This window comes from Myxocyprinus asiaticus, chromosome 43 (genome assembly GCF_019703515.2).
Source record: "Myxocyprinus asiaticus isolate MX2 ecotype Aquarium Trade chromosome 43, UBuf_Myxa_2, whole genome shotgun sequence".
Taxonomy (NCBI): Eukaryota; Metazoa; Chordata; class Actinopteri; order Cypriniformes; family Catostomidae; genus Myxocyprinus; species Myxocyprinus asiaticus.
The window spans coordinates 20,585,933-20,611,494 of NC_059386.1; the positions used below are offsets into that span (position 1 = coordinate 20,585,933).

General features: G+C 37.3%; 1 protein-coding gene across 1 annotated transcript; it reads left to right on the forward strand.

Annotated features, from left to right (window-relative positions):
* The first annotated feature begins 2,130 nt into the window (after window positions 1-2,130).
* On the forward strand, window positions 2,131-21,933 carry LOC127433738 (four and a half LIM domains protein 1-like). The gene is made up of 6 exons (XM_051685906.1): window positions 2,131-2,237; window positions 13,482-13,662; window positions 14,487-14,661; window positions 15,255-15,424; window positions 20,905-21,091; window positions 21,206-21,933. The coding sequence occupies exons 2-6, from the start codon at window positions 13,507-13,509 to the stop codon at window positions 21,358-21,360; spliced, it is 843 nt and encodes a 280-aa protein (XP_051541866.1). The 5' UTR covers window positions 2,131-2,237; window positions 13,482-13,506; the 3' UTR covers window positions 21,361-21,933.
* Window positions 21,934-25,562: the final 3,629 nt, after the last annotated feature.

The following is a 25,562-nucleotide window of genomic DNA, read 5'->3' on the forward strand; positions in this document are numbered from 1 at the left end:
GCGCTTCATGCACCACACATTCTCAATTGGAGATGGTCAGGACTGCAGGTAGGCCAATCTAGCACCCACACTCTCTGCTTTCACAGCCATGCACTTGAAATCTGGGCAGTATGTGGTTTGAAGTTGTCCTGCTGGAAAATGCAGGGACGTCCCTGGAAAATACGGTGCTGGATGGCAGTATATGCTGCTCCAAAATTTTTACATATCTGTCTGCATTCATGGTGTTCTCACAGATGTGCGAGTTACCCATGCCATGGGCACTGACACACCCCTGACCCATACAAACACTGGCTTTTGGACCTGACACTAGCTACTAACGTCCAACAGCTTGGATGGCCCTTTTCCTCTTTGCCCCGGATAACACGACGGCTGTGTTTTTCAAAAACTTTTTGAAATGTGGACTTCAGACCGAAAAACACAGTTCCACTGTCCTACTTTCCATCTAAGATGAGACCGAAATCAGAGAAGTCGGCAGCGCTTCTGGACAGTGTTGATGTACGGCTTCTGCTTTGCATAGTAAAGTCTTAACTTGCATCTGTGGATGCAGCGGCAAGCGGTGTTGACTAACAAAGGTTTACTAAAGTTATCCCAAACCCATGTTCCTGATATTCATTACAGATGAATGCCGCTTTTTAAGACAGTGATGTCTGATGGATCAGAGATCATGCGGATTCAGAAGTGGTTTTCGTCTTGCCCTTTACACACCGAGATTTTACCATATCCCTTGAATCTTTTAACTATATTATGCAATGTAGGGGGTGAAATGCCCAATATCCTTCCAATTTGTCTTTGGGGAACATTGTTCTCAAAGTGCCAGATTATTTGATGAAGCATCTCTTGGCAAATTGACAAGTCTTGAATGATCCTTGCTCTTGAAGTACTAGGCTGTTTTTGGAGGCTCCATTATGACACAAGTGCCTCACCTGTTTAACATCTCCTGATTCACATTGCTGTGTTATTTCAACTCGTCAAATTGTTATTAATCTTAAATTGCCCGTCTCAACTTTTTTGGAGCATGTTGCAATCATCTGATTTGAAATGACTGTACATTTTCAAAAAACAATTAAATTCACAAGGTAATACATCATATAATGTGTAGTTGTAGTGCTTTCAATATAGCAAAGGGTGAATCTAATTTACAAATCACTCATTTTTGTTTTTATTAGTATTTTTCTACTGTCCCAACTTTTTTGGAATTGGAGTTGTATGTAAAAATACAAATTTATCTTCTAGGACATACTATACCATCCATTTCGCCTTTTTACAGGTGTATAGGAACACTTTTATTTCGAGTCGTAACATAAAGAGACATTTCTCCACTAAAAGGAGAAATCTGGATATGGGTTAATAAAATGTTTTTTTTTTTTTTTTTTTTTTTTTTTGTCCGGATCTATTAAGTTATTTGAAATTACATTAAAAATGCAATTCACAATTACTAGAATACACCTTACTATAATGTTCAAAATTTTTATATTTTTTTCTGGGGCTTGGAGGTGGCGGAGATGGTAAAAAGAAAGAAATAAAAATCTTACTAAAAACTGTAATTCTTGAAAAAAAAAAAATTTTAAACAATATAAATTTTTTTTGGGTAAAGGCACTTTTTGTTGAGGTCATATGGAGTAATCCTAAGAAAACTTCTTGATATCCGTGACTCAAAATTCATTTAATACCTTTTACTTGATGCTTACGCAACTTGACGTTTTTAAGGCTATTATTTATATTATTATATTTTTTAGAATATGCTATAGCCTAAATGCTTTTTTCAAAAATGTCTACAAACTTGTATTAAACTAGATTTTTAAAAGATTTCTAAGTTTTATTATCTCAAACTTATTTGACAATGACTCATATAATATTCATGACTCCATCTTGAAATACTGAAAAACGCATCCATCCCTCTCGAAATTTAATTGATTCGAATTTCGAATCTTATTATGGTGAAAATTCTTAATATTCATGAGCCAAGCAATTGCTATTGGGATCTAACAACTCAACACCAGCGTTACCTAATTAATATTAACAAGCAGGTTTTCGCCATTGGTCGTTTTCTACAGACCGTTAGCATGACCTAATTTATATTTATTAGCTAAGCCTTCGCCATAGTAGGAGGGATAATTTCGCGTTCTGGAATTGAAGGAGACTGTTCACCGCTGCAGAAACGAACCAAGTGCAAAGCAGATACAGTCTGCTGGCGCGTCAGCGGACAAGATTTTGAGCATCGTGTCCAACAAAAAGAGGTAAGTTCAACTTTTCCTGCTGTACAAGTCTGCGCCAGACAACTCCATTAGAAAAATATTTATAAAGACATCAGTAAAGCTAATTTAACTGGACTCATTTATAAAAAATAGTTGTGCGCAATTGCGCAACACCTATGAATCACAGGTAGCCTACGTCCGCTGCTTTTTTTTAATTTTTATTATGAAGTTTAGCTGTTTATTACTAAATCTGTCCAATACAAATTCTACCTTTTGCATATGCTGCCTTGAAACCTTTATTATCTATAACTGTGACTCTCAATATAAAGTGCACTGATGTAAGTACAATAAGTTTAAGATGGGGCGTTGGCTACAGGAATTTTCTGCATGCTTTAGATCTAATGGGTTTCAGCCTCTGAAATATGTTTCTTATTAAAGATTTGCACTCCGGAGAGCACCGTGTCCAAGGCATGGGCTGATGGGGTGAGAAGCTCTGTCTAAATCATGTACAGAATGGAATTCACCCCTTGAGATGATATCGAGTTTCTGAGATCTGTCTTTGATATCCATAACTCAATGTCATTAAGTTTTGCATATTTTGATGAAGAAAGCACACAGGAAACCCATTGTACCATCTCTGGCATGCTTTTTAAATTGTGTACACATTCTCCCATTTGGACACTTGTTTATTAGCAGAAGTCAATTTGCTTTTTTGATACTAAAGTCAATGGTTTTAAAATCCCGATAAAGGTGAATATATACAGTGGCCCTAAAAAGTAATTGGACACTTTAGCTTACATTTTTGAATGTAACTATTCTGATTCTGATTTATTAGTGAAATACAGTTACTTATATTTTGTATTAGTATATAAGTAATTAGTAAATAAGTATTCCCGTTACATGTATTCCATTACTTTCCAACCATGGATGTAAATAACACCAAGCATAGCTTGGGCGTAAATCACTATCAAAACAGGAACTGAAAACCCTGCACATATAGTTTTCCCAAGACAAGTATTGTATTGTATCAAGGGTGCATGAACAATCTCATGTGTTTGAGTCACAGCCTCGGGACTCAGGACTGATTCTGAGTCAGGACTTTATCAGAACCTCCTCTTTATTACTTCTGAACAAGAATAAAAGCAATCTATTTCTCACGTATAATCCATGCCCTTCCAGTTGTGTGTCCAAGTAATTATCCACTGTTCTCCTGGTTCCAAGAGCAGTTATGTAGGGACCTGTAAAGCCTTTGCCATTCCCTTAATGTCAGATAAAAAGTGGTTAATTTCCTCCACTTTTTTGCTTGTTGGGACCTTTTTAAAAGCATATGTGAAAACATTCAGGTAAGGACTCAGGGGATTCATACTCTCTGTTATTCATAGCCCACTGTTCTGTGTATATGACTATGTATGTATGTAACAGCAGACGGGTATCAGTGGCTGCCATAACTTTCTTGTCTCTTCAACATGTACAAATCTTGACGGTTACAAACTGTTTGTGAAGGTTGCTAAGGGAGATGTTTGCACAATAGGCAATAGTTATAAGTAAAAGCTTTGAGATATTCCTGAGAATTAGAGCCTCTCTGTCTTTATGTTGGCTAAAGGGTCATTATTAAGAATTAAGAATTAAGATATTTAGTCAGCCGGTCATTAATGCAAAATAAATAATGACCGGCTGATCAGGACTATGACACGAAGCGGTAGCCAAATAAAAAAGTGGACATGAAATATTGATATCAATGGACATCATTTCATTATGTGAACAACATGACCTTAGGGAAATCGACATGCTACTTCAGAATGTTCATGTACCTTGAAATCGGCCCCATTCTGCCGAATTAATGACAAGCGCCATTCCCCATCAGACATTTGCATCAATTCAAGTGTTTTCACCTTTCCAGAGCAGTCTTCGAGACATGGGTTCTTGTCCCATGGAAACCAGGAAGTAGTAGTCACATTTTAGTTCTGAAATTAAATTTTTAGTCCTCTGACGGTTAGGTTTAGGGTTGGGGTTTGGTTTAGGGAGTAAGGTTAATAAAATATGCATTTCTGATGTGTATTATGTAATTTACAACTAAAAAAACAACTGTTTTTGGCGCCACCCTGTGGACATTTCACCTCAACGTTACTTCCATGTTCGGCCACTGGGGGCAGTGAATTGAATTTCGCAGCCTCACAGAATGAACATTACTATAACTACATGTTTGCAAACTAAGTTTTACGTGACACTTTCATATTTTGCTGCAGATTCATATGAAATTAACACTAGTGCAACAACTGCATTTTATTCAATTTCACACAAATCACAGATAATATGTCAGTTTATGACTTTATAAACAAATTTTCTGGTCTGATATTGAATTTTTTTTTTTTACTCAATGCATAATTTGAAAAACTATATATTTTAACACTTGTAATACAGACTCACCTACATTTACATACTTATTCAAGTGTGATTAACTTCTGGGGTAGCTAACCTGATAGAATGTTAGACTCTGGACTCAGAGACCGAGCCTCAAGCCCAGCCAATTATGCTGGAGTAAGTGCCATAGAAGTGACACAATATGATGTGGTTGCTTCAGTAAATGTGCTTTTGATGTCGAATTCTATCAGTTATGTTTAAGTGTTGATTTGGGGTAAGGATGTCTGTTTTGTTCACCTCTAATTACATTTTTTGCAACACTATTGGTAAGGTTTATGTTAATGTTTTAGGTTAGGGAGGTATGTTTACTTATTAAAACATCCATCTAATATTCACCTTTAAAACCTCATCTGATTACAACATAATTTCACTCAATTTTGGCACCCCCTGCTGGACAGTTCACTGGGAAACTGCAGCCAAACAAGGAATGAAAAATGGTTGTTTACATACTGTACATTTTTTTTAGATCAGGCTGGAATTTCGGTAAGCACAGACCGATTTCAGCAGAACATTCGACCTACTGTCGCCAAATTCACAGTGTGTTCAGTTTGATGTAAAAAGAAAAAGACCATGGAGTTATCTTAGAGAAATGAAACTAGTAACGGTCAATTGTACAGTCATTATACAAAAAATGTTTGACTGCGGAATGCTGCGAATGACCAATCGGATCAAATGTTTCAGAGAGACATGTAATAAGTAACCTATTGTTAGTACAAGGCCACTTAAAGAGGAACACTAAACTAATTATGATATTTTTTTTACAGTGCATTGGAATCATTGTATGGTAGTTGAAATGTGACCCCTAATTAACCTCAGTGGCCCAAAGAGTGACGGTAATCTTGTTTAAGCTTCCTCTTATTTGTGAAAGTCTATTTAGAAGTGCAGATCAAGAGCACTAGGGTTACACCGCTGGCCAGCCGTCTCGCCGGTTCTCCTTACCACTGTTTCACAGGCTTCCTGTTTCCAAGATTTCACCACATTCTTTAGCAAGTAGATCATGCCAACACAACACATTTCCAAGACCCCTTCAATTTTCCCAGCTGTGTAATGAAGCTGATTCCATTACCAAACACAATTCAGATGACTTAAATTACTTGTAGCTAACATATAAAAACACAACCCAACATATGTCTCTCTGTTCCATTTAGAGCATATTGAGAATGTTACATGTGTCTGCTGTTAAAGCGTGCTAATACTATGTGTGTGGTTTTCGGAGACTGCAGTAATTATTGTGAAAGTGATCTTTCAAGCTAACCAGCAGGTGACGTCATAGTCTTGCTCCCTTCATTGTAAGTAACAGCATGGCACAGCGGCACACTCTTTTACGAGTCTACAAAGAAAATAAATAAATCCAGACCAGAAGAGGAAAACACGTTAAGTGCACGCAACAGTATAGAAGTGAAAAAAACTTGGTCAGTAACACGGTATTTTTTTCTCAGCTGAAATCTTACAGGCGAGTTCTCAAGTGCTCTCATATCAGCCAATGGTTCATGAGAAGTGTGACTCTTCCAATTCCCCTCGTTTGCTTTGGCTGCTATGCTTGCCCAGCTGTGATCCAGATGCTGGTGCATGAGGTCATCCTGAAACCGGATTAATGTTTCCCTGGAGATCATATTAAATATCTGACTAAAACAGGGCTCTGTAGTCTGCTAGCCATTACATCACCGGCTGTAAAAATGACCTCTTTCACTCTTATCTGTGGTCCATTTAGCGGGTTTCCTTAAACAGGGTAACTTGAAGGCAAAGACATTTATTTTAATGAAAGTATTTGTTTGCTATGAATTAGGAGCTATTAATTAGCGTGTATGCTCCATCATATTAAATTCCCATGAAATCAAAATAGCAGTTTTGTGGCTTTTAGTTTGTCTGTTAGCTTTGAAGCCATCTATATGCTAATGTATGTCTCAATATATTCCTCTTTCCCCCAGAAAAATGGACCAAATATGTTGATGACTCATCTTGCACTATCCAGATTTGTGTCCAATCAAATGCTCTCAACAATGAGAGTGTCCCTCCCCCAATACCACCTTCAACCAACTACCAAGTAGCAAATCATGGTGCATGATTGCAACTGATTAAAGCCTATTGCTTGTTTTGTTTTTTGTTTTGCTTTATTTGTTTTGTTTTTTGTTTGTTTTATTTTATATATTCATACATTCCACTAGATGGCAGCAAGTACTAGGATTTTTTTTTTCTCATCTATCACCTTCTGTCACAAAATTTCAATCTGAAATGTAGGTGGCGCTCTAGCGCATTTTACCCCTCACAGATGTGCTCGTCCATAGATGCCCACACCCATTGTTTCATTGAATATTTCGGCCTCTGAGTGGACTTGAAGCTCAAACTAGGTGTCATTAGAAAGCTCCTAGATAACATTTTATCATCAGTAGTCGATAACATATATTTCCGATGATTCGTTTAGCATGCTTTTCCTGCTGTACTGCATATTTTGTTCAAGACATCTTAAATAGAACATCGGATTATTCAAATAAGAAATCTCACAGACAAGTAAATGTCTACTTTTTTTTTTAGAAAACTGCCTGGGTAGAGAGGGAGGGGGCCTGGGTAGCTTGGCGAGTATTGACGCTGACTACCACCCCTGGAGTCGCGAGTTCAAATCCAGGGTGTGCTGAGTGATTCCAGCCAGGTCTCCTATGCAACCAAATTGGCCCGGTTGCTAGGGAGGGTAGAGTCACATGGGGTAACCTCCTCGTGGTCGCGATTAGTGGTTCTTGCTCTCAATGGGGCACGTGGTAAGTTGTGCATAGATCGTGGAGAGTAGCATGAGCCTCCACGTGCAGAGTCTCCGCGGTGTCATGCACAATGAGCCATGTGATAAAATGCGCAGATTGACTGTCTCAGAAGCGAAGGCAACTGAGACTTGTCCTCCTCCACCCGGACTGAGGCAAGTAACCGCACCACCATGAGGACCTACGAAGTAGTGGAAATTAGGCATTCCAAATTGGGAGAAAAGGGGATAAAAAAAAAAAAAAAAGAAAACTGCCTAATGTTTTAGGTTAGGGAGGTATGTTTACTTATTAAAACATCCATCTAATATTCACCTTTAAAACCTCATCTGATTACAACATAATTTCACTCAATTTTGGCACCCCCTGCTGGACAGTTCACTGGGAAACTGCAGCCAAACAAGGAATGAAAAATGGTTGTTTACATACTGTACATTTTTTTTAGATCAGGCTGGAATTTCGGTAAGCACAGACCGATTTCAGCAGAACATTCGACCTACTGTCGCCAAATTCACAGTGTGTTCAGTTTGATGTAAAAAGAAAAAGACCATGGAGTTATCTTAGAGAAATGAAACTAGTAACGGTCAATTGTACAGTCATTATACAAAAAATGTTTGACTGCGGAATGCTGCGAATGACCAATCGGATCAAATGTTTCAGAGAGACATGTAATAAGTAACCTATTGTTAGTACAAGGCCACTTAAAGAGGAACACTAAACTAATTATGATATTTTTTTTACAGTGCATTGGAATCATTGTATGGTAGTTGAAATGTGACCCCTAATTAACCTCAGTGGCCCAAAGAGTGACGGTAATCTTGTTTAAGCTTCCTCTTATTTGTGAAAGTCTATTTAGAAGTGCAGATCAAGAGCACTAGGGTTACACCGCTGGCCAGCCGTCTCGCCGGTTCTCCTTACCACTGTTTCACAGGCTTCCTGTTTCCAAGATTTCACCACATTCTTTAGCAAGTAGATCATGCCAACACAACACATTTCCAAGACCCCTTCAATTTTCCCAGCTGTGTAATGAAGCTGATTCCATTACCAAACACAATTCAGATGACTTAAATTACTTGTAGCTAACATATAAAAACACAACCCAACATATGTCTCTCTGTTCCATTTAGAGCATATTGAGAATGTTACATGTGTCTGCTGTTAAAGCGTGCTAATACTATGTGTGTGGTTTTCGGAGACTGCAGTAATTATTGTGAAAGTGATCTTTCAAGCTAACCAGCAGGTGACGTCATAGTCTTGCTCCCTTCATTGTAAGTAACAGCATGGCACAGCGGCACACTCTTTTACGAGTCTACAAAGAAAATAAATAAATCCAGACCAGAAGAGGAAAACACGTTAAGTGCACGCAACAGTATAGAAGTGAAAAAAACTTGGTCAGTAACACGGTATTTTTTTCTCAGCTGAAATCTTACAGGCGAGTTCTCAAGTGCTCTCATATCAGCCAATGGTTCATGAGAAGTGTGACTCTTCCAATTCCCCTCGTTTGCTTTGGCTGCTATGCTTGCCCAGCTGTGATCCAGATGCTGGTGCATGAGGTCATCCTGAAACCGGATTAATGTTTCCCTGGAGATCATATTAAATATCTGACTAAAACAGGGCTCTGTAGTCTGCTAGCCATTACATCACCGGCTGTAAAAATGACCTCTTTCACTCTTATCTGTGGTCCATTTAGCGGGTTTCCTTAAACAGGGTAACTTGAAGGCAAAGACATTTATTTTAATGAAAGTATTTGTTTGCTATGAATTAGGAGCTATTAATTAGCGTGTATGCTCCATCATATTAAATTCCCATGAAATCAAAATAGCAGTTTTGTGGCTTTTAGTTTGTCTGTTAGCTTTGAAGCCATCTATATGCTAATGTATGTCTCAATATATTCCTCTTTCCCCCAGAAAAATGGACCAAATATGTTGATGACTCATCTTGCACTATCCAGATTTGTGTCCATAGATGCCCACACCCATTGTTTCATTGAATATTTCGGCCTCTGAGTGGACTTGAAGCTCAAACTAGGTGTCATTAGAAAGCTCCTAGATAACATTTTATCATCAGTAGTCGATAACATATATTTCCGATGATTCGTTTAGCATGCTTTTCCTGCTGTACTGCATATTTTGTTCAAGACATCTTAAATAGAACATCGGATTATTCAAATAAGAAATCTCACAGACAAGTAAATGTCTACTTTTTTTTTTAGAAAACTGCCTGGGTAGAGAGGGAGGGGGCCTGGGTAGCTTGGCGAGTATTGACGCTGACTACCACCCCTGGAGTCGCGAGTTCAAATCCAGGGTGTGCTGAGTGATTCCAGCCAGGTCTCCTATGCAACCAAATTGGCCCGGTTGCTAGGGAGGGTAGAGTCACATGGGGTAACCTCCTCGTGGTCACGATTAGTGGTTCTTGCTCTCAATGGGGCACGTGGTAAGTTGTGCATAGATCGTGGAGAGTAGCATGAGCCTCCACGTGCAGAGTCTCCGCGGTGTCATGCACAATGAGCCATGTGATAAAATGCGCAGATTGACTGTCTCAGAAGCGAAGGCAACTGAGACTTGTCCTCCTCCACCCGGACTGAGGCAAGTAACCGCACCACCATGAGGACCTACGAAGTAGTGGAAATTAGGCATTCCAAATTGGGAGAAAAGGGGATAAAAAAAAAAAAAAAAGAAAACTGCCTAAGGTAAAAGCAGATATTAAATTTTTAGCTATTTGGGGCTTACAGCAGCAGTGATCGGCACATAAGAGACGTTTGCATTTGATGTCTTACAAATATCATATTACATTTCGTGATTCTTTTGAAAATCTTTCAAACTGTGGTATTAGGGCAACAAAATAAACTATAGTCACATTCCTAAGAATGAGAGCTTTCATTTGGTATATGATCTGTCTATTTAAGTGCTATTTGAAAGACTGTTATATTTCTATTAAAGGAGACCTATTATTGCCCTTTTTACAAGATGTAATATAAGTCTCAGGTGTCCCCAGAATGTGTCTGAAGTTTAAGCTCAAAATACCCCACAGATCATTTATTATACCATGTTGTAAATGCCTCTTTTTGGGTGGAATCAAAAACACGCTGTTTTCGTGTGTCTCTCTTTAAATGCATATGAGCTGCTGCTCCCCGCCCTCTTTCCGGAAGAGGGCTGTGCCTTTACAGCTCGTGCTTCGGATACTACAGCAACAACAAATCAGAACCACTCATTCCACTTTTAGTACAACTCTCTTATGTTCACAGAAAACATACATAGTTTTCAAAAAGACAAACACCTTACTGTACTGTGCATACTAAAAGTGTGGTTATGAATTATACAGACAGTAAGCGTAAAAATAATGACATAGCTCTGTTCTCTGTGAATACAATCAGAGACAATGGTAACTTTAGCTGCATTAGCCGTGGAATCAGCTAACAAGCACATTCGGAAAGGCGATTTGCAAACATTTACAAAATATAAAGTGCGATACTTACATCTTCAGGATATAAAGCTGGAACACGAACAGTTGGTACTGATCCATGCTTGAGTCAAATTTTTGAAGATCCTGCTTTATATTGACCCTCATTCACAAAGCAGTCCGGTGTAAAATGATTTGCACAAACATACACGAATTTTGGTATGTTTTGGGGCACATTTTCTTCAAAAACAAAACTTGTCCACTGCGTCTTCAGTGGCTCTGATGCCGGGAGTACATGAAGACTCTTATGTTCACTTTTACAGCCAACAACAGAACACTTATGACGCTTACGAAGCTGAGACATTATTCTTCTCACCGTAGATGCTCCAGTGCAGAAAAAAATGGTGGACTGTGTGTAGATCACTCAGGGGAGGATCTATGATAATAGGGTGGAGTCCGTCACCAGTCGTGGGCGTGGCTTGCTCTAAAGTGACGTCACGTTAGAGCAGAAATGAAGACCAATCACTCTGAGACATTGTTTTAGATTATTAGAAATATAAGAAAGAGGAGTGGGTGGACTTTTAACATTGTAGGGTGGTTGTGTACACACACTGCCGACTCACATTCATGTTCAAACACCATGTAAAAGTGAATTTTGCATAATAGGTCCCCTTTAATATTTCAACCACATGAACTTTAGGTGTCGCTGATTTGCAACACGACATTTTTCAGGCCTTATTTTGTTATTTTATGTCAAATAGATGAAGAAATGATTACCTAGGTAAAGTTCAGATTCTAAGCTTTCCAACGATACCACATATGCCTGACTTGCGTAAGCGGAGACTTTTTAAGCTTATCTTTTTTCGTGACATAGCGCCCCCTTTTGGACCAGCAGAGTTGGATAGGTTAAGCTATGCTACTCGTATGCTGGCGACGGTAGTTTGAATCTGACACATATCCCGATCTCATTTATCCCAGCCCCATACTGCCCTTTGCATAATGAAAGGCCATAAAATACAACATAAAAAAATACGAGCCAGTAATTTTTGTGCCTTGGAGAGTGGAGGCTGTTGGCTGGACCTGACTCGACACACTGTTGAGAATGAGCTAAAATGTGATCTCTAAATGTCTCTCTGGTCTGTCATTAAAGTGACTGACCAGGAAACACAAAACTGAAAAAGTTAGGTTCACTGAGAATCCTGAACAGTATGTTTCAGAAGTCTTCGAACTTTTGGGAAAAACAAGACTACGTTTGCCAAATCCTGTAAGAGTAGCCAGTATACTGTATTTGAAATCTACCACTATTCAAATACTTCTGTCCCCGTTTTAAACAAATAAAAGTAAATAGTTTTGCATGAGTAGACTAAGCTACCAGACATGATCTAGTGGTTTGTATTTTGATACTGTTTTATAGGATAAAATGGTTGATGCTGGGAACGCAAAGCATGCAATACACCGAAAAATCAAAGTCTGTAAGAGAGAAAATGGGAGTTTTGGCAGTGATGTTTAACATTTCATTTATGGACTGTACAGGCCAACTTGCTCATTTGAAACATTGGGAACTACCAGTTTCCTGCTCATAAAGAATGTTGGTTAAGAGCTCAGATTCACAAAAAAAGCATGAAGAAGGTAAATGTTTTTTTTTTTTCTTCAGCCATTAGGACTTTGGTGTGCATCAGCAAAATATGTTCTAGATTTCATTAGTTTCAACTGTATACTGAACTGAATAACAGACAGGTCAAACTTCAGCTGGAATGTGTTCAGATCTGCACTTAAAATAATTAACCAGTCATGTAAGCTCGTTATAAAGTGCTCAATTGTCTTAGAGTGAGCGCTTCCCTCTTTAAACATGGTCAAAGAACTGTTAACATTCCAGATCTCATCACATGAATACCAGACATACTAATGTATGAATACAGCCAACCGACCCAATCAAATATGTGCTTGCATAGAAAACACGCACACATATTCGCTTTAAGCCTAAATTTATTTATGTAAAATACTAGTATTTCATTCCTAGTTAGTGATTGGGAACGGGAACCTGCCCTCATGTTGTTTTAAATGACGTTACTACGTGGGAAAGTTCCTGTATAATACATTTTTCTTCCAATGCTGATTTGTTGTGGTGAGTTAAACAATGTTTATTGTTTCAGTGTGATCTAATATCTCGTTATAAATTCAGTTTCCTTGTCTGTATTTCTTGAGAATTTGATATAGCCATGAATGTTTTTAATTAATGTGCTTATTTATTAAATTGGAACTATGTTATTACTGATTAGATTTATCATCTGACTGAAAGAGTGATCTTATTTCTTACTTTCATCCTCTCCGCCACTGACATAACCTGGTTTACAGATAAACTGTACCCGGTATCAGATCAAGATAAGACAGGAGTACAATAAAAAACATGTGCTGTAGTGTGTACCTGCTGTTGCCTATGGTTGCATAGCAATTTGGACTGCTATTGTATCTTTCCTTAGGTGAAACGGAACAAATATGCTCTTATCATTAAATTACCTCACATAGTTGTTTCCTGGGGAAACTCTGACCAAACTAAGATCTACATGTGTGTGTGAGGGAGAGAGCTTTGGTGTGTGTGAGACGTGTTGAAACAATTCCCATGAAAAGATCTATTACTTTTTATTCATTATAGGTTATGATCTAATTTTAGGACCTCTTTTTATGAGCAGAATGCGGTAATCCATGTTACTTTTTACAGTTTTTTACAGTTTTATTGGGTGACCATGGCAGACCGTTCCAACTGCTTTTACTGTCGTGAGGACCTCGGAGGAAAGAAGTTTGTGAGGAAGGACGAGAAGCAAGTCTGCGTGCGATGCTTCGATAAGTTCTGCGCCAACACCTGCACTGAATGTCGACGCTCAATCAGCACTGACTCTAAGGCACAGTGTCATATCTCTATCTGTCAGTTTAGGTTTTTTCCCATGCGGTGGTTCTGCAGTTAATGCCATGTCATGCCTGGTCTTATGTCTTATTTCTGACAATCCCTCCACAACCTCAAATCCACCACTTTATCTATTCACTTCTATTTTGCATCAAATACTTAGATACAAAACAGTATTATATTATATTAAAATATATTAGATTATATTTTATTATAGATTATCCCCCTTCTTATGCAATATGATCATGGGGTGAGAGACGCTGATTGCTGTGCGCTGACTCAATTCACGTCAAACTTAACTGGCTCATAACACATAATTGTCTTTTGTTGCCACCAGCTGTCTAAAATCTTTAACGTCTCAGGGAAAAATGAAAAGACATACAATTAGCTCTTTTACACATCTGCTCTGCTCTTGCACTTTAATTCAGAATGCCACAAACATAAGCGAAGTGATAGAAAAAGTGAAGCGTCCAAATGCTGATGGTGCGAGACATCTACTCATGGAACGTCTCTCGTCAAATCCGATTGAGGACTGGAACTAACTGTTGTATATTATATTATAATACATTATATTTAGGGTTTAAGGGATATTATGTTCAGGGATATTAACTTTTTGGCTCATCGGCCACTGTGGCTAGTTGTGTTACAAGGTCACCACAAAAACTGATAAAGGTAACTGCACACATACATCATTCCAGATGTCTATTTGATGTGTATGTTTATATCTGGAAGACGTATTTTTAACATAGTTTGCTCATCTGCAATACGTCTACGTGTATTATATTATAATTTATTTTACAGTCTTGGGTAATCTCTTAATAGGAGGTCCACCATAAGGGGCAGTACTGGCACTCGGATTGTTTCCGATGTGCCAAATGCTATAAGAACCTGGCTAAGGAGTCCTTCAGCACCAAGGATGACAGGATTCTGTGTGGAAAGTGTAGCTCACGTGAGGATGCCCCTCGCTGCCACGGCTGCTACAAGCCCATACTGGCAGGTACATGACAAATAGTTTCCACACCTTTGACTTTGGGAGCTCGAAGCAATGATTAAGGCTTGTTCTCTCTATGATGCAAGTCAGAGCCACTATAGATGTTCTTTTTGCTGGTACTGGCTGAGCTTTGTGGATGAGAACATTTTGGCGAAGCAATTCAAACTCTTCAGTCCTACACAAGACATAACTTGCCTTTAAGAAATTATCTGTTAAGACATCACTCTCAATATCTTGTGCTAGAATGTCTGTCTGAAACTCATTTTACTTGTAATGATTTCTGGATTTCCACCATAATGAATATTAAAAGCCAATTGAACATCATAAATGAGGAAGAACATTTTAGAGCATTTTGAAAGTCTCGGGCACAGCAAACCAATCTCCAATTTGAACTTGGGGTCTGAAGGATTTATTATGTCCAAAGGCATGAAATATAACTTATACTGTATATGGACCTGATTTGTGAGGCATTATGAAAAGGATTGTTTTCATTGGGGCGAAATGAAGAGAGTTTCTATAGGTGAAATTTAATTTTAGCACCTAATTTATGGGTAATATATTAATGTGTTTTTTATTCTTTCCTCACGTGTTTGATAAAGGGACTGAGAATGTGGAATACAAAGGCAACTCGTGGCATGATGAGTGTTTCACCTGCTATCAGTGTAAAAAGCCAATCGGCTCCAAAAGTTTCCTTACAAAAAATGACAACATCTACTGCAGCCCTTGCCACGAGAAGAAATTTGCCAAGCAGTGTGCTTGCTGCAAAAAGGTGAGAGACAGAAGGAAAGTTTTGTGTTAAGCATTTGTTTTAAAGTCATAGGTTAGTGCAGATTCTGTGAATGGGTAGTGGATGCATATCATGTCCATTAACTTTTTTCAATCAATGTTTTGTAAAGAAAAAAAATTTAATATACGAAGTACTTTTAGTGCCTTCACGATTTAGTTCTAAATGTCTACTGTGTGACAAATACATTTATTCCATGTAGTACAAATACTTCATGTAGTTTCTCAATTAACATTGTATTAAAAATGGCATGCATTATAATTAAGAATTAGTAAAATGCTGTTTAAAATGGAGATGTCATGTCAACTACTCGAATACAAAACAAGAGCTTTTCTCTGTTCTTTTGTAATGTCTTAATTTACAGGAATATTCCAGGTTCAATACAAGTTAAGCTCAATCAACAGCATTTGTGGCATGATGTTGCCACAAAAAATCATTTAGACTAGTCTCGTTTCATTAAAGCAAAAATCGTGGCTTTAGTGAGGCGCCTACAAGGGAAGTGAATGGGGCCAATTTTTGGAGGGTATATTAGTAAAGACAACATTTTACAGCTATTTTCCCCAGCAATAACAATTTGCCAGTGCTTATCTCCTATTTTTTATTTATTTTTTATCAGACTATTCGAATTGATCAGATACTGTCATTATATTAGTAAAGATTGAACATAAGAACAACAACAAAAAAATATGTATAAACTTAGCAATCTTGAGTGGAGTCTGATGGCTCTTCATCTGGTAGCTCTACAAGTATGTCTGGCTCGTTGTCGCTGGAATCAATGTTTTCCTCATCTCTACTGTTATCAAGCTCTTCTAAAACTTCCAGAACTGAATAATACTTTTTTGGCCTCACTGGATCCATGTCCTGATGGTAGCAAAAAGCGATTTCTGCTGCTTGGCAAAGTATGTGTGCTCCAGGGGCCTAATGTATAAAACTCTGCTTAGATTTCTTCCTAAATGTGTGCGTAAGCACAAAAGTCAGATTTTGCATACGCACAAAAAAATTCAGATTTATAAAACCATACGTACGCCAGAACCTGCGCATAGTTCCCTTAATAAATCCCAGCTAGCGGAAGATTGTGTGTACATGCACGTGATTCATTCCCCACCCGTCTCCTCCCCAAAATAAACATATATGGAGTGTACAATGCCTGTTTTTACTATGCATATCCTCATCTGCATACAATTACCATATGCATTTCACCATCCAGACACATGATTACTAGGGGTGTAAATCAGACATTTCATCACGATTCAATCTTGAATCGTTTCTCTTGACCTGCGATCCAATATTTGCCGATACTTCAAAGTCTGCCGCAATACGATTTCGATTTGATTCGATTCAGGGCCCTGTGATCGATATTCCGATATTATGTGTCTATTTTACAAAATTAAATTATTCTATTTTTTTTGCCCTCAAATGCAACCAAAATATAATTTGATTATTTTATTCAGCTCTCAGCAGGGTTGGGAGGATTACTTTTGAAATGTATTCCACTACAGATTACAGAATACATGCTGTAGAATGTCATTTGTAACGTATTCCGTAGATTACTCAAAGTCAGTAACGTATTCTAAATACTTTGGATTACTTCAGCACTGGTGGATTTTTTCACTTGTTTTGACTATAAAAACTCTGGCAGTACATTCAGACAAAATACACGTTAAAAATACATTCTCTGAAAAACCTAAATATCTTATGCAGTGTTGTTTCTAAAACAAGATCAATCAAATTGATCTTGTTTTAAGGATTTTTAGATATTTTTACAGGAAAACCAAAAAAAATTATCATCAAGAATATGATTTTTGCCCTAATATCAAAGGTCTTACTAGAAAAAAAGAAATTATGATCTAACGTGAATTTTCTTGATAAAAAAATATGAATGTGCCTGGTAACGTGCATGTAAAATGGCTAGAAATAGCATTTTATCTTAGCGTAAAGCTGACAATTTACACAAGGATTATTTCTATTTCTTCTGCTCCAAACTTACTTCAAACTTACTTCTCTGTCTGCTCGTATGAATGTAACACATCATAAGAAAGTGTTTCACCACTGTTCAAATGCACTTTGGATCGCATCATTTATATGTATAAATGTTTTCCATCTGAAAGGACTAAATATGAAATGAAACAAATGACAATAAAATGCAAAGTAATCTCTTCAGTAATCAAAATACTTTTTGAATGTAACTGTATTCTAATGACCAATGATTTAAATTGTAACTGTAGTGGAATACAGTTACTTATATTTTGTATTTTAAATACTTAATCCCGTTACGTGTATTCCGTTACTCCCCAATCCTGGCTCTCAGTATCCACAATGGGACACCCACAACAAAATAAGTTACTTCAGATGTTGAAAAAAAATTATACAGATAATAATATAAAAAAATAACGTCACACACACAAGTGATCATCAGTTGTTTGATTACAGCTTATTTTTCAGTTTAGTCCAATTCAAAGTACTTTCATACCCATGACTTGTTTCCAACTATCCGTGCTATCCACGGTTTTCTTGGCTACAACTTCCACAGTTGTAATGAAAAATTCTGTTACAGTTAACTGGGATAAATGTTAGTAAGGGTGAAGATGTGTAAAGTCTTATAACTGATTCTAGTGTTGGGTAGCAGGTGATTTCTCTTTCCCTCCTTAGTGCTGTTCAGAATGTCAGCGTCGTCAAGACATTTCACATGATGGTTGAACTGATCCATGGTACTTTTAAATAGCAAATTCTCATGTAAATTTCAAATGGGTCGCATGCGCAATGATATCGATGGAAGCCCAAATTAATCGCACATGTGAGCCGCTCTGCATTTGTCACGAGAGCTCGCATTTTAAGGAGAGCCCGGTTGATGCGCTCACACAGATCCTGTCAGTGGAGCTGGCATTTCGTGTATATTTGGCATATTTAGCACTTATAAAGTCAAATGAATGTAGTAAGGTTGCTTCATTGCCTGACGGAAATGTGTACGGACGTGGTTGACATGAGTATTAAAATAAAGGTACATCTTAAAAATTCTATATCTATAACACTGGATCGTTGGTCATTGGATCGATGAATCGTAACACCCCTAATGATTACTGCGTTTAACAGTACGAGAAACTGTATTATAAGAGATCATATACTGTAAATGTCACGTGCCCAAAGGTTAGATACTGCACCATGAAGAAACATTAATTATTAAGATATGAACTTGTTTTCAAAGAATATATCTTGAAAATCCCTTGGCAAAATGTTTTTATCTTTGCAGATGTAACGGTAGCCAGCTGGTAGGTAGCTGTGCAGTGTGTAAACCTCATTCCCCTGGCCTCAAGAGGCGCACTAGCGACTGACGCTAGAGGCTGTAGCCTCCCACACCGGAGACACCAGTTCAAAACCCGTTCGGAGCAAATCGAGCAGGACCGAGCAGACATAAATCTAAACTAAGCAATTTTGCTTCTCAGAAAACCTTTTAAATTGTTTTAAGGGTGTTTTTATTGAGAAGTTAAATATTTAGTACTTAAAACAAAAATTATAACAATTCTTTGTGCAGCATTGTCCGATATCATCGGATTACTAAGATTTTATATTTGACTGGTATTTATATTCAAAAAACAGCTAAATGGCAAATGTAATTTTCATAATGTTTTTATTAGACTAGAATGGGGGTTTCATTGCGATGAGGGTCAGGATGAAGTGGAGCAGGCAGCACATTTGATGCGCATTTTATGTGCTTTGCTGTACCTGTTTGTACAGTAGCGGATTTAGGCATGGGCGACATGGGCAGTTGCCCAGGGCGGCATCTTGTGGGGGGTGGTGCACAAGATGCCGCCCTGGGCAACTGCCCATGTCCCCCCCCCAGTCAACAACTTCGGGGGCGTTCTCATTTACAATCACCCCCCACCCCCATCAACAACTTCCAGGGGCGTGTTGAAGCGGGTTTCGCCTAGCGCGCCATACAAGCTAGAACCACTACTGAGCTGTACAATACTGTTTCTGATGAGACATGTCTCTTCAATGGTCCGTTTGACTACTGAATGTGGCCAGCAGTGCCTGTCTTATAGCTACTGTCCATTTTACCAAGCCATTTCACATCAGAGTCAAGTGCACATCGCATTACAGATAATCTTTATTCAAAGGCTGTACTTATCTCAGTACATGATTGTAATAGAACAGAAAATATCTCAAACTAAGAAATCTTCGCTCTCATTTTTATTTACTGTATGTTCCTTCTGTATGATGGCATGGGAAAGTTCTCCAAACGTAGCGCATCCCAAACCAATATTTCCCTTTTACAGCTTATATTTGAATGCCTTTTCAATTAGTTACATAAAAATAATATAGCCTACTATTGGCTTGATAACAATTACTTCTGTTTCAAGTGCTTAACTGCATACATTTTTATTCTAAATGTGAATTAAATGAAAATCAGAGTTTATAATCAGTCTGTTCATTTCATTATTTGTCCAGCTGGAGTCACCAGTTCACACACAGCAGTAAAAGAGTGCGTACGCACAGTCAAGAGTGTCCGGACGGTGCGCACATTTATGGCAAGTTTATTTTTTATAAATCCCGATGCGTTCCTGGGAAATTGCTTGCACATTTCAATGCCCAATTTGTGCATGCGCAACATTTATACATTAGGCCCCTGATGCGCAAACGGATTACGCACGACAGCTGAATGCATCAAAGGATCTATTACACAAGGTTTTCTTTCAAAATTTCTTCAGGTGGAGCATATGATTTTTTCAACAGCCTGCAAACAACTGAAATGAAACGTCTTTCATTGGCTGTATATTTTCAAAAAGGCAAGATTGCGATTGGTGACAACACAGGAAAGGGCTTTCCAAACTGCCCTAAACTCATTGGCTTTTCTGAAAGACACGCTTACCATCATTGGACAAAACGTTTTGAGGAGGGCTGTCCCTGTTCAGTAACTACAAAAACCTTGTTCAAAAGACTACAAACATGTCACTGGGCTGTTATACAATGGACACACAGCAAAGAACATTTGAACATGCATCATATTGCTCTTTGCAAACATGATACATCAGCCATGTTTTTTTTTTTTTATCCCCTTTTCTCTCAATTTGGAATGCCCAAGTGCAGTTATTTACCTCAATCCAGGAAACGGAGGACAAGTCTCAGTTATCTCCGCTTCTGAGACAGAAAAGGTAAATAAGTGATTTTATCACACTAAAATCATGTGAACACGCATATTGTTTACGTCTTGTGGCTATACTTTTGAAACAGTGAATATTTGAACATTTACGGATTAGCCCCCATTCACTTCCATTGTAAGTGCCTCACTGTAACCCAGATTGTTGTTGGGTTTTTTTTTAAAGAAAAGGAGCGTTGCATCAAAATTATTTTTTGTGGTAATCAACATTATGCCACAAATGCTGTCGATTGAGCTTAACTTGTATTGAAGCCGGAATATTCCTTTAAAAGGTCAAAGGTTTGCGAGTGCATTGCTGTTCTTTCTCCAGTCCATTACCACAGGAGGTGTGAATTACCAGGACCAGCCATGGCACTCTGAGTGCTTTGTGTGTTCCTCCTGCCGAAAGCCTCTGGCTGGCACCAGTTTCACCTCCCACGAGGAAAAGGTCTTTTGTGTGGACTGCTACAAAAGCACTGTGGCCAAGAAGTGCACTGGCTGCAATAACCCCATAACAGGTTTGAATTCACACACTAGTATACACAAGCTTCAGCTTTGGTCACTGACATACATTATTCTTTCATTTTCAAACTCGAGTGACAAAAAAAAATCTACTTTTTCTCAATCCACAGGATTTGGCAAGGCTACGAATGTCGTGAACTACCAGGATGGCTCTTGGCACGACTACTGTTTTAACTGTAAGAAGTGCTCCCTCAACCTGGCAGACAAGCGCTTTGTATCTCACAATGGAGAAATATACTGCTCTGAATGCTCCAAGAAACTGTAAGACAAGAAAAATATCAACATTCATTCAAATTTATAACAAAATCCCACATAAATATCTTGAAGTATTGACTAGGGCTTCTGTTATGTTGGTTCTGGCTTCTTTATGAGGGGAGTGTGATATTTCCTGTGACTAATGTAAAGTTTGCTTAGAGGCTTTGGTGGGAAAACTTCATCCTCTCTCTTTCCAAAAGAAAGATTGTGACAGGTTAACAGATAGGTGAAGGAAAGTGTTCATCAGGAGGGTGAAGTCTGTTCTTTGGAATTTCCTTGTTGTTATTATTACAGAAATATTTCTAGTGCATCTGTTTTTCAAAATTTCATTGTAGCTTAGTGCTGATAAGTTTTGAACTTGTAATGACTTGTAATCATGGCGGCTGTACATTTTCAGTAGCCTGCTACTAAACCTGTACTGGGGAAAAAAAAAAAAAACTTGTTGTTGTTGTTGTTTGTCCTCTTAAGCAAATTACACGTTGTCATTAACGTGAAAACTGTTGTTTTGGTTACCTTTGTATAATCTCAAAAGAAAGCAATAAAAAAAAAATAAAGTTTGGGTTCTGAAAAAAAGGAAAATAAACGTCTAATTGTGTTTGATAAACCTGTTTGTGTAACTGTCATATGCATTTACCAGACAACAGCGACATCTGCCGGTCAGTGAAGATTTGCACTAAATAATACATTAGATTTCAGTTTGTTTCTCACCAAATCTTATCGTATGCTTTCATAACAATCATGGAATAATCCTTTAACACACATTCTGCAATTTTTCTAGCATTCTAAATGGGATATTTTTAAGGAAATAGTTACAGATGGCAAATATGAGTAATTTGAAGACCTCTATTTATAAATTACAGTCTGTATTATGCTAGAAATGCGTATCTGGAGAGAATATTAATAAAAAAAATACATAGAATATGTTTAGGGCTAAACTTGGAAAAAGTAGCAACCATAAAATAAAAATAAAATAAATTTAAAAAATAACAAGTGTTGCGTTTTTAGAGATAGACCTTTTTCACAGTAGCGTCGTATTTTTGACGCTGTAATGGATAGAATTAAGCTCCAAGGTTACATATAATTTTCCACAACTTCTGTTTTCTGTAGTTTTTGTTTACTGCAGTTTCTTGGAAAAATGTTTTTTCGTCAGTAGAACAATCCAAAAGATCCGTTTATCACTTAAGTGCCCAAAATGTCACTGTCCCACTATAACATCAAACTGAGGCCATCAGATTTTTAAATCAAATTTGCATTAAGAACATACACAAGAATTAAGAACATATCAATAAAATATAGTGGGGGGAGTAGTGATTTATCGATATATGACTGTATCAACAAAAAGCAACAGTGAAAATAAGTGAACCCTTACAATAACTAACAGGATACAACTAAAATTATTTCAAATACCCAAGGGTTTCACATCTTGTAGATAAGTTGAGCAAAATAAAGCACTTTTCCAAATAAAACTATAAGAGGATTCCTTACCTTGATCAGAAAATATAGCAATTAAATTCGCAGTCAGACTTGCGTTGTCCATTGCAGAGCGGGAAAAACTGGATTCAACAAAAGGCGCGTATAGACCGGAAATGCTTTTGAATTTAAAACTAATTACTTGCCTTAAAGCTTATATATATATATATATATATATATATATATATAAAATATTAAGAGAGTGCAACAAAAATCCATCTTCCAAACTATGTATTTATTTTTCCCAAATACACGTTGATAAACCTATAATAATGATTTATATTTTAGAGCTGTCGGGACAGATTTCGTGGGAAATTGCATACATACGTCATTCGCCCATGCCTGTTGACGTCATATCCGTACACAGAGAAAATAAGCTCCGGCTACTGTAGCACATGTGTGGGAGTAGCTGAAGCTGAAAGTTTGTCACAACGAACGAGAAAAATTGACCATGGATCATTCAAAATGGCAAACCTCCAGGGAATCACTGGTTGTAAAAACAAAGAAACCCCGAACAGAGCAGAGTCTACAAGCAAAAATGGAAAGTGACAGAGTTCGTAATAAAACCTGAATCAACATCGACTTGGCTTTTCAGAGGTGGCAACAGCTCCGAGATCTGAAAGGATTTAAAAGCGACCCAGAGATGGCTTTATTCTTACTCAACAGGTAAGATATTTTATTAATATGGTTTATGTATAATTGTGTAACCACACAAGTCTGTGTGTGTGTAGTGAAATACAATAATTATACTATTATCAGTGCAGAACATTTCACTTGCTAGCACATGTGTGTATTTTTCTTTATAACAGCAATAATTTATATAAATAACTCCTTTAGTCCTAGGCTTGCCATTTGAGTCTTGAAATGATGTTGACCACTGGTTGGTAACAATGACAATCTATAAATTAGTTACTACCGTGGTCTATCCAGAATATCCTGCAGTTATAAAAACTTTACAACGTTTGACCTTATCAGACTAGCAATCATTATGTCTAATGTTAACAAACATTGCCTAACTTTTGTAATGTCATTTCTTTCTAAACATCAATGTTTCCAATAAGTCAAAACAACAGCATAAGATATGGCACTTACCTGCTTAGATGACATGTTTTCAGATATCCGCCTTTTCCTTTATTTTGTTATTTATTTGTCCATTCGCTCTGATAAGATGTCCTGTATCCATGTGTACAGCGGTGTCTCGAACCACATTCATCCGCACAGAGGAGCAGAGCTGAACCACAATCAAAACTATGTTCTTCTGCAAGACGCATGCAGTTTTATTTTTTAACCGCTAGAGGACCAAAAGTTACATAGTGTAGCTTTAAAGGTGCTGTAAGTGATTTTTCATGGAAAAGTATGGAGAAAATTTTCCTACTCCTTGAAATATATCAGTGAAATAAGTGTTATGAGATTTCTCACCAGTCTCTGTGACAGCACTAGACTTTGTAAACAGCAAATAAAAATGTGACCGCGGTCTCTGACGCTTTATGGCAGTCAATAATTTTGCGTGTTCTCATAGTATTGTTGTTGCGGGGAATTATTGAGGCGTAATGCCATTTATAATTTGTCAGTTGAGGGTGCTATTTCGCTACTGTTGTGTTTGACAACCGTGGGAACATGCTTTGTGTCATTTCAACGATATCGGTGTGGTGTTTTGGATATGGGGGCGTGGCTAAATCAACAGCTCAGTCTCGTGGAAGTTAGAACAACTAAAATCACTTACTACACCTCAATCATCAATATCTTTATTTGCAATTTGATTAAAACTACCTATTTGCATTAAATAAAACAAACTTAATATTTTCATTTAAATTTAATCAAACTAATTGTTTATACTCTTAACAACAACATTTTTTAGATTTTATTCCAAAGATTTTTTTAATATTTTAACTAAAATTTTGGTAAAATATATATTAAATAAATAAAAATAAATAAATAAAAAACAAGAATATAATTTAATTCATTATAATTTACTCATTCCATTTTCAATAAACCTAATGCTCAGAATAATTTTTTTACAGTGGGTACCACTATAACATTAATTTGGTGCCATGAGTTTTGGAAATCAAAAAAGAAAAGTCTGGCATTCCCCTTCTCCAAATTGTTAGAAGTTAGACAGAGTGTCAAAAAGAATGTTACAGATCATGCTAAATATATTTTTCATCATGAATTAAGGTCAAATATTATCTTTGATGCATAATCATGAACAATGAGCGATAACAATTAATTCAACAGGCTGTACATTATCTAAAAGTTCTGCTATGGGGCCTTGCATTTACTCATCTTTTTATTTTCCTCAGTTACCTATGGTTTATGAGATCAAAACACACAAATGCACAAATTTTAGTGTTAAAAGCAGGTGAGTAGTAAATGCATTTCAGCACCATGGACAATTCCCCTCTCCCCTCTCAAATTTTAACATTTTCATAGTATACAGGTGCATCTCAATAAATTAGAATGTCGTGGAAAAGTTCATTTATTTCAGTAATTCAACTCAAATTGTGAAACTCATGTATTAAATAAATTCAATGCACACAGACCGAAGTAGTTTAAGTCTTTGGTTCTTTTAATTGTGATGATTTTGGCTCACATTTAACAAAAACCCACCAATTCACTATCTCAAAAAATTAGAATACATCATAAGACCAATAAAAAAAACATTTTTAGTGAATTGTTGGCCTTCTGGAAAGTATGTTCATTTACTGTATATGTACTCAATACTTGGTAGGGGCTCCTTTTGCT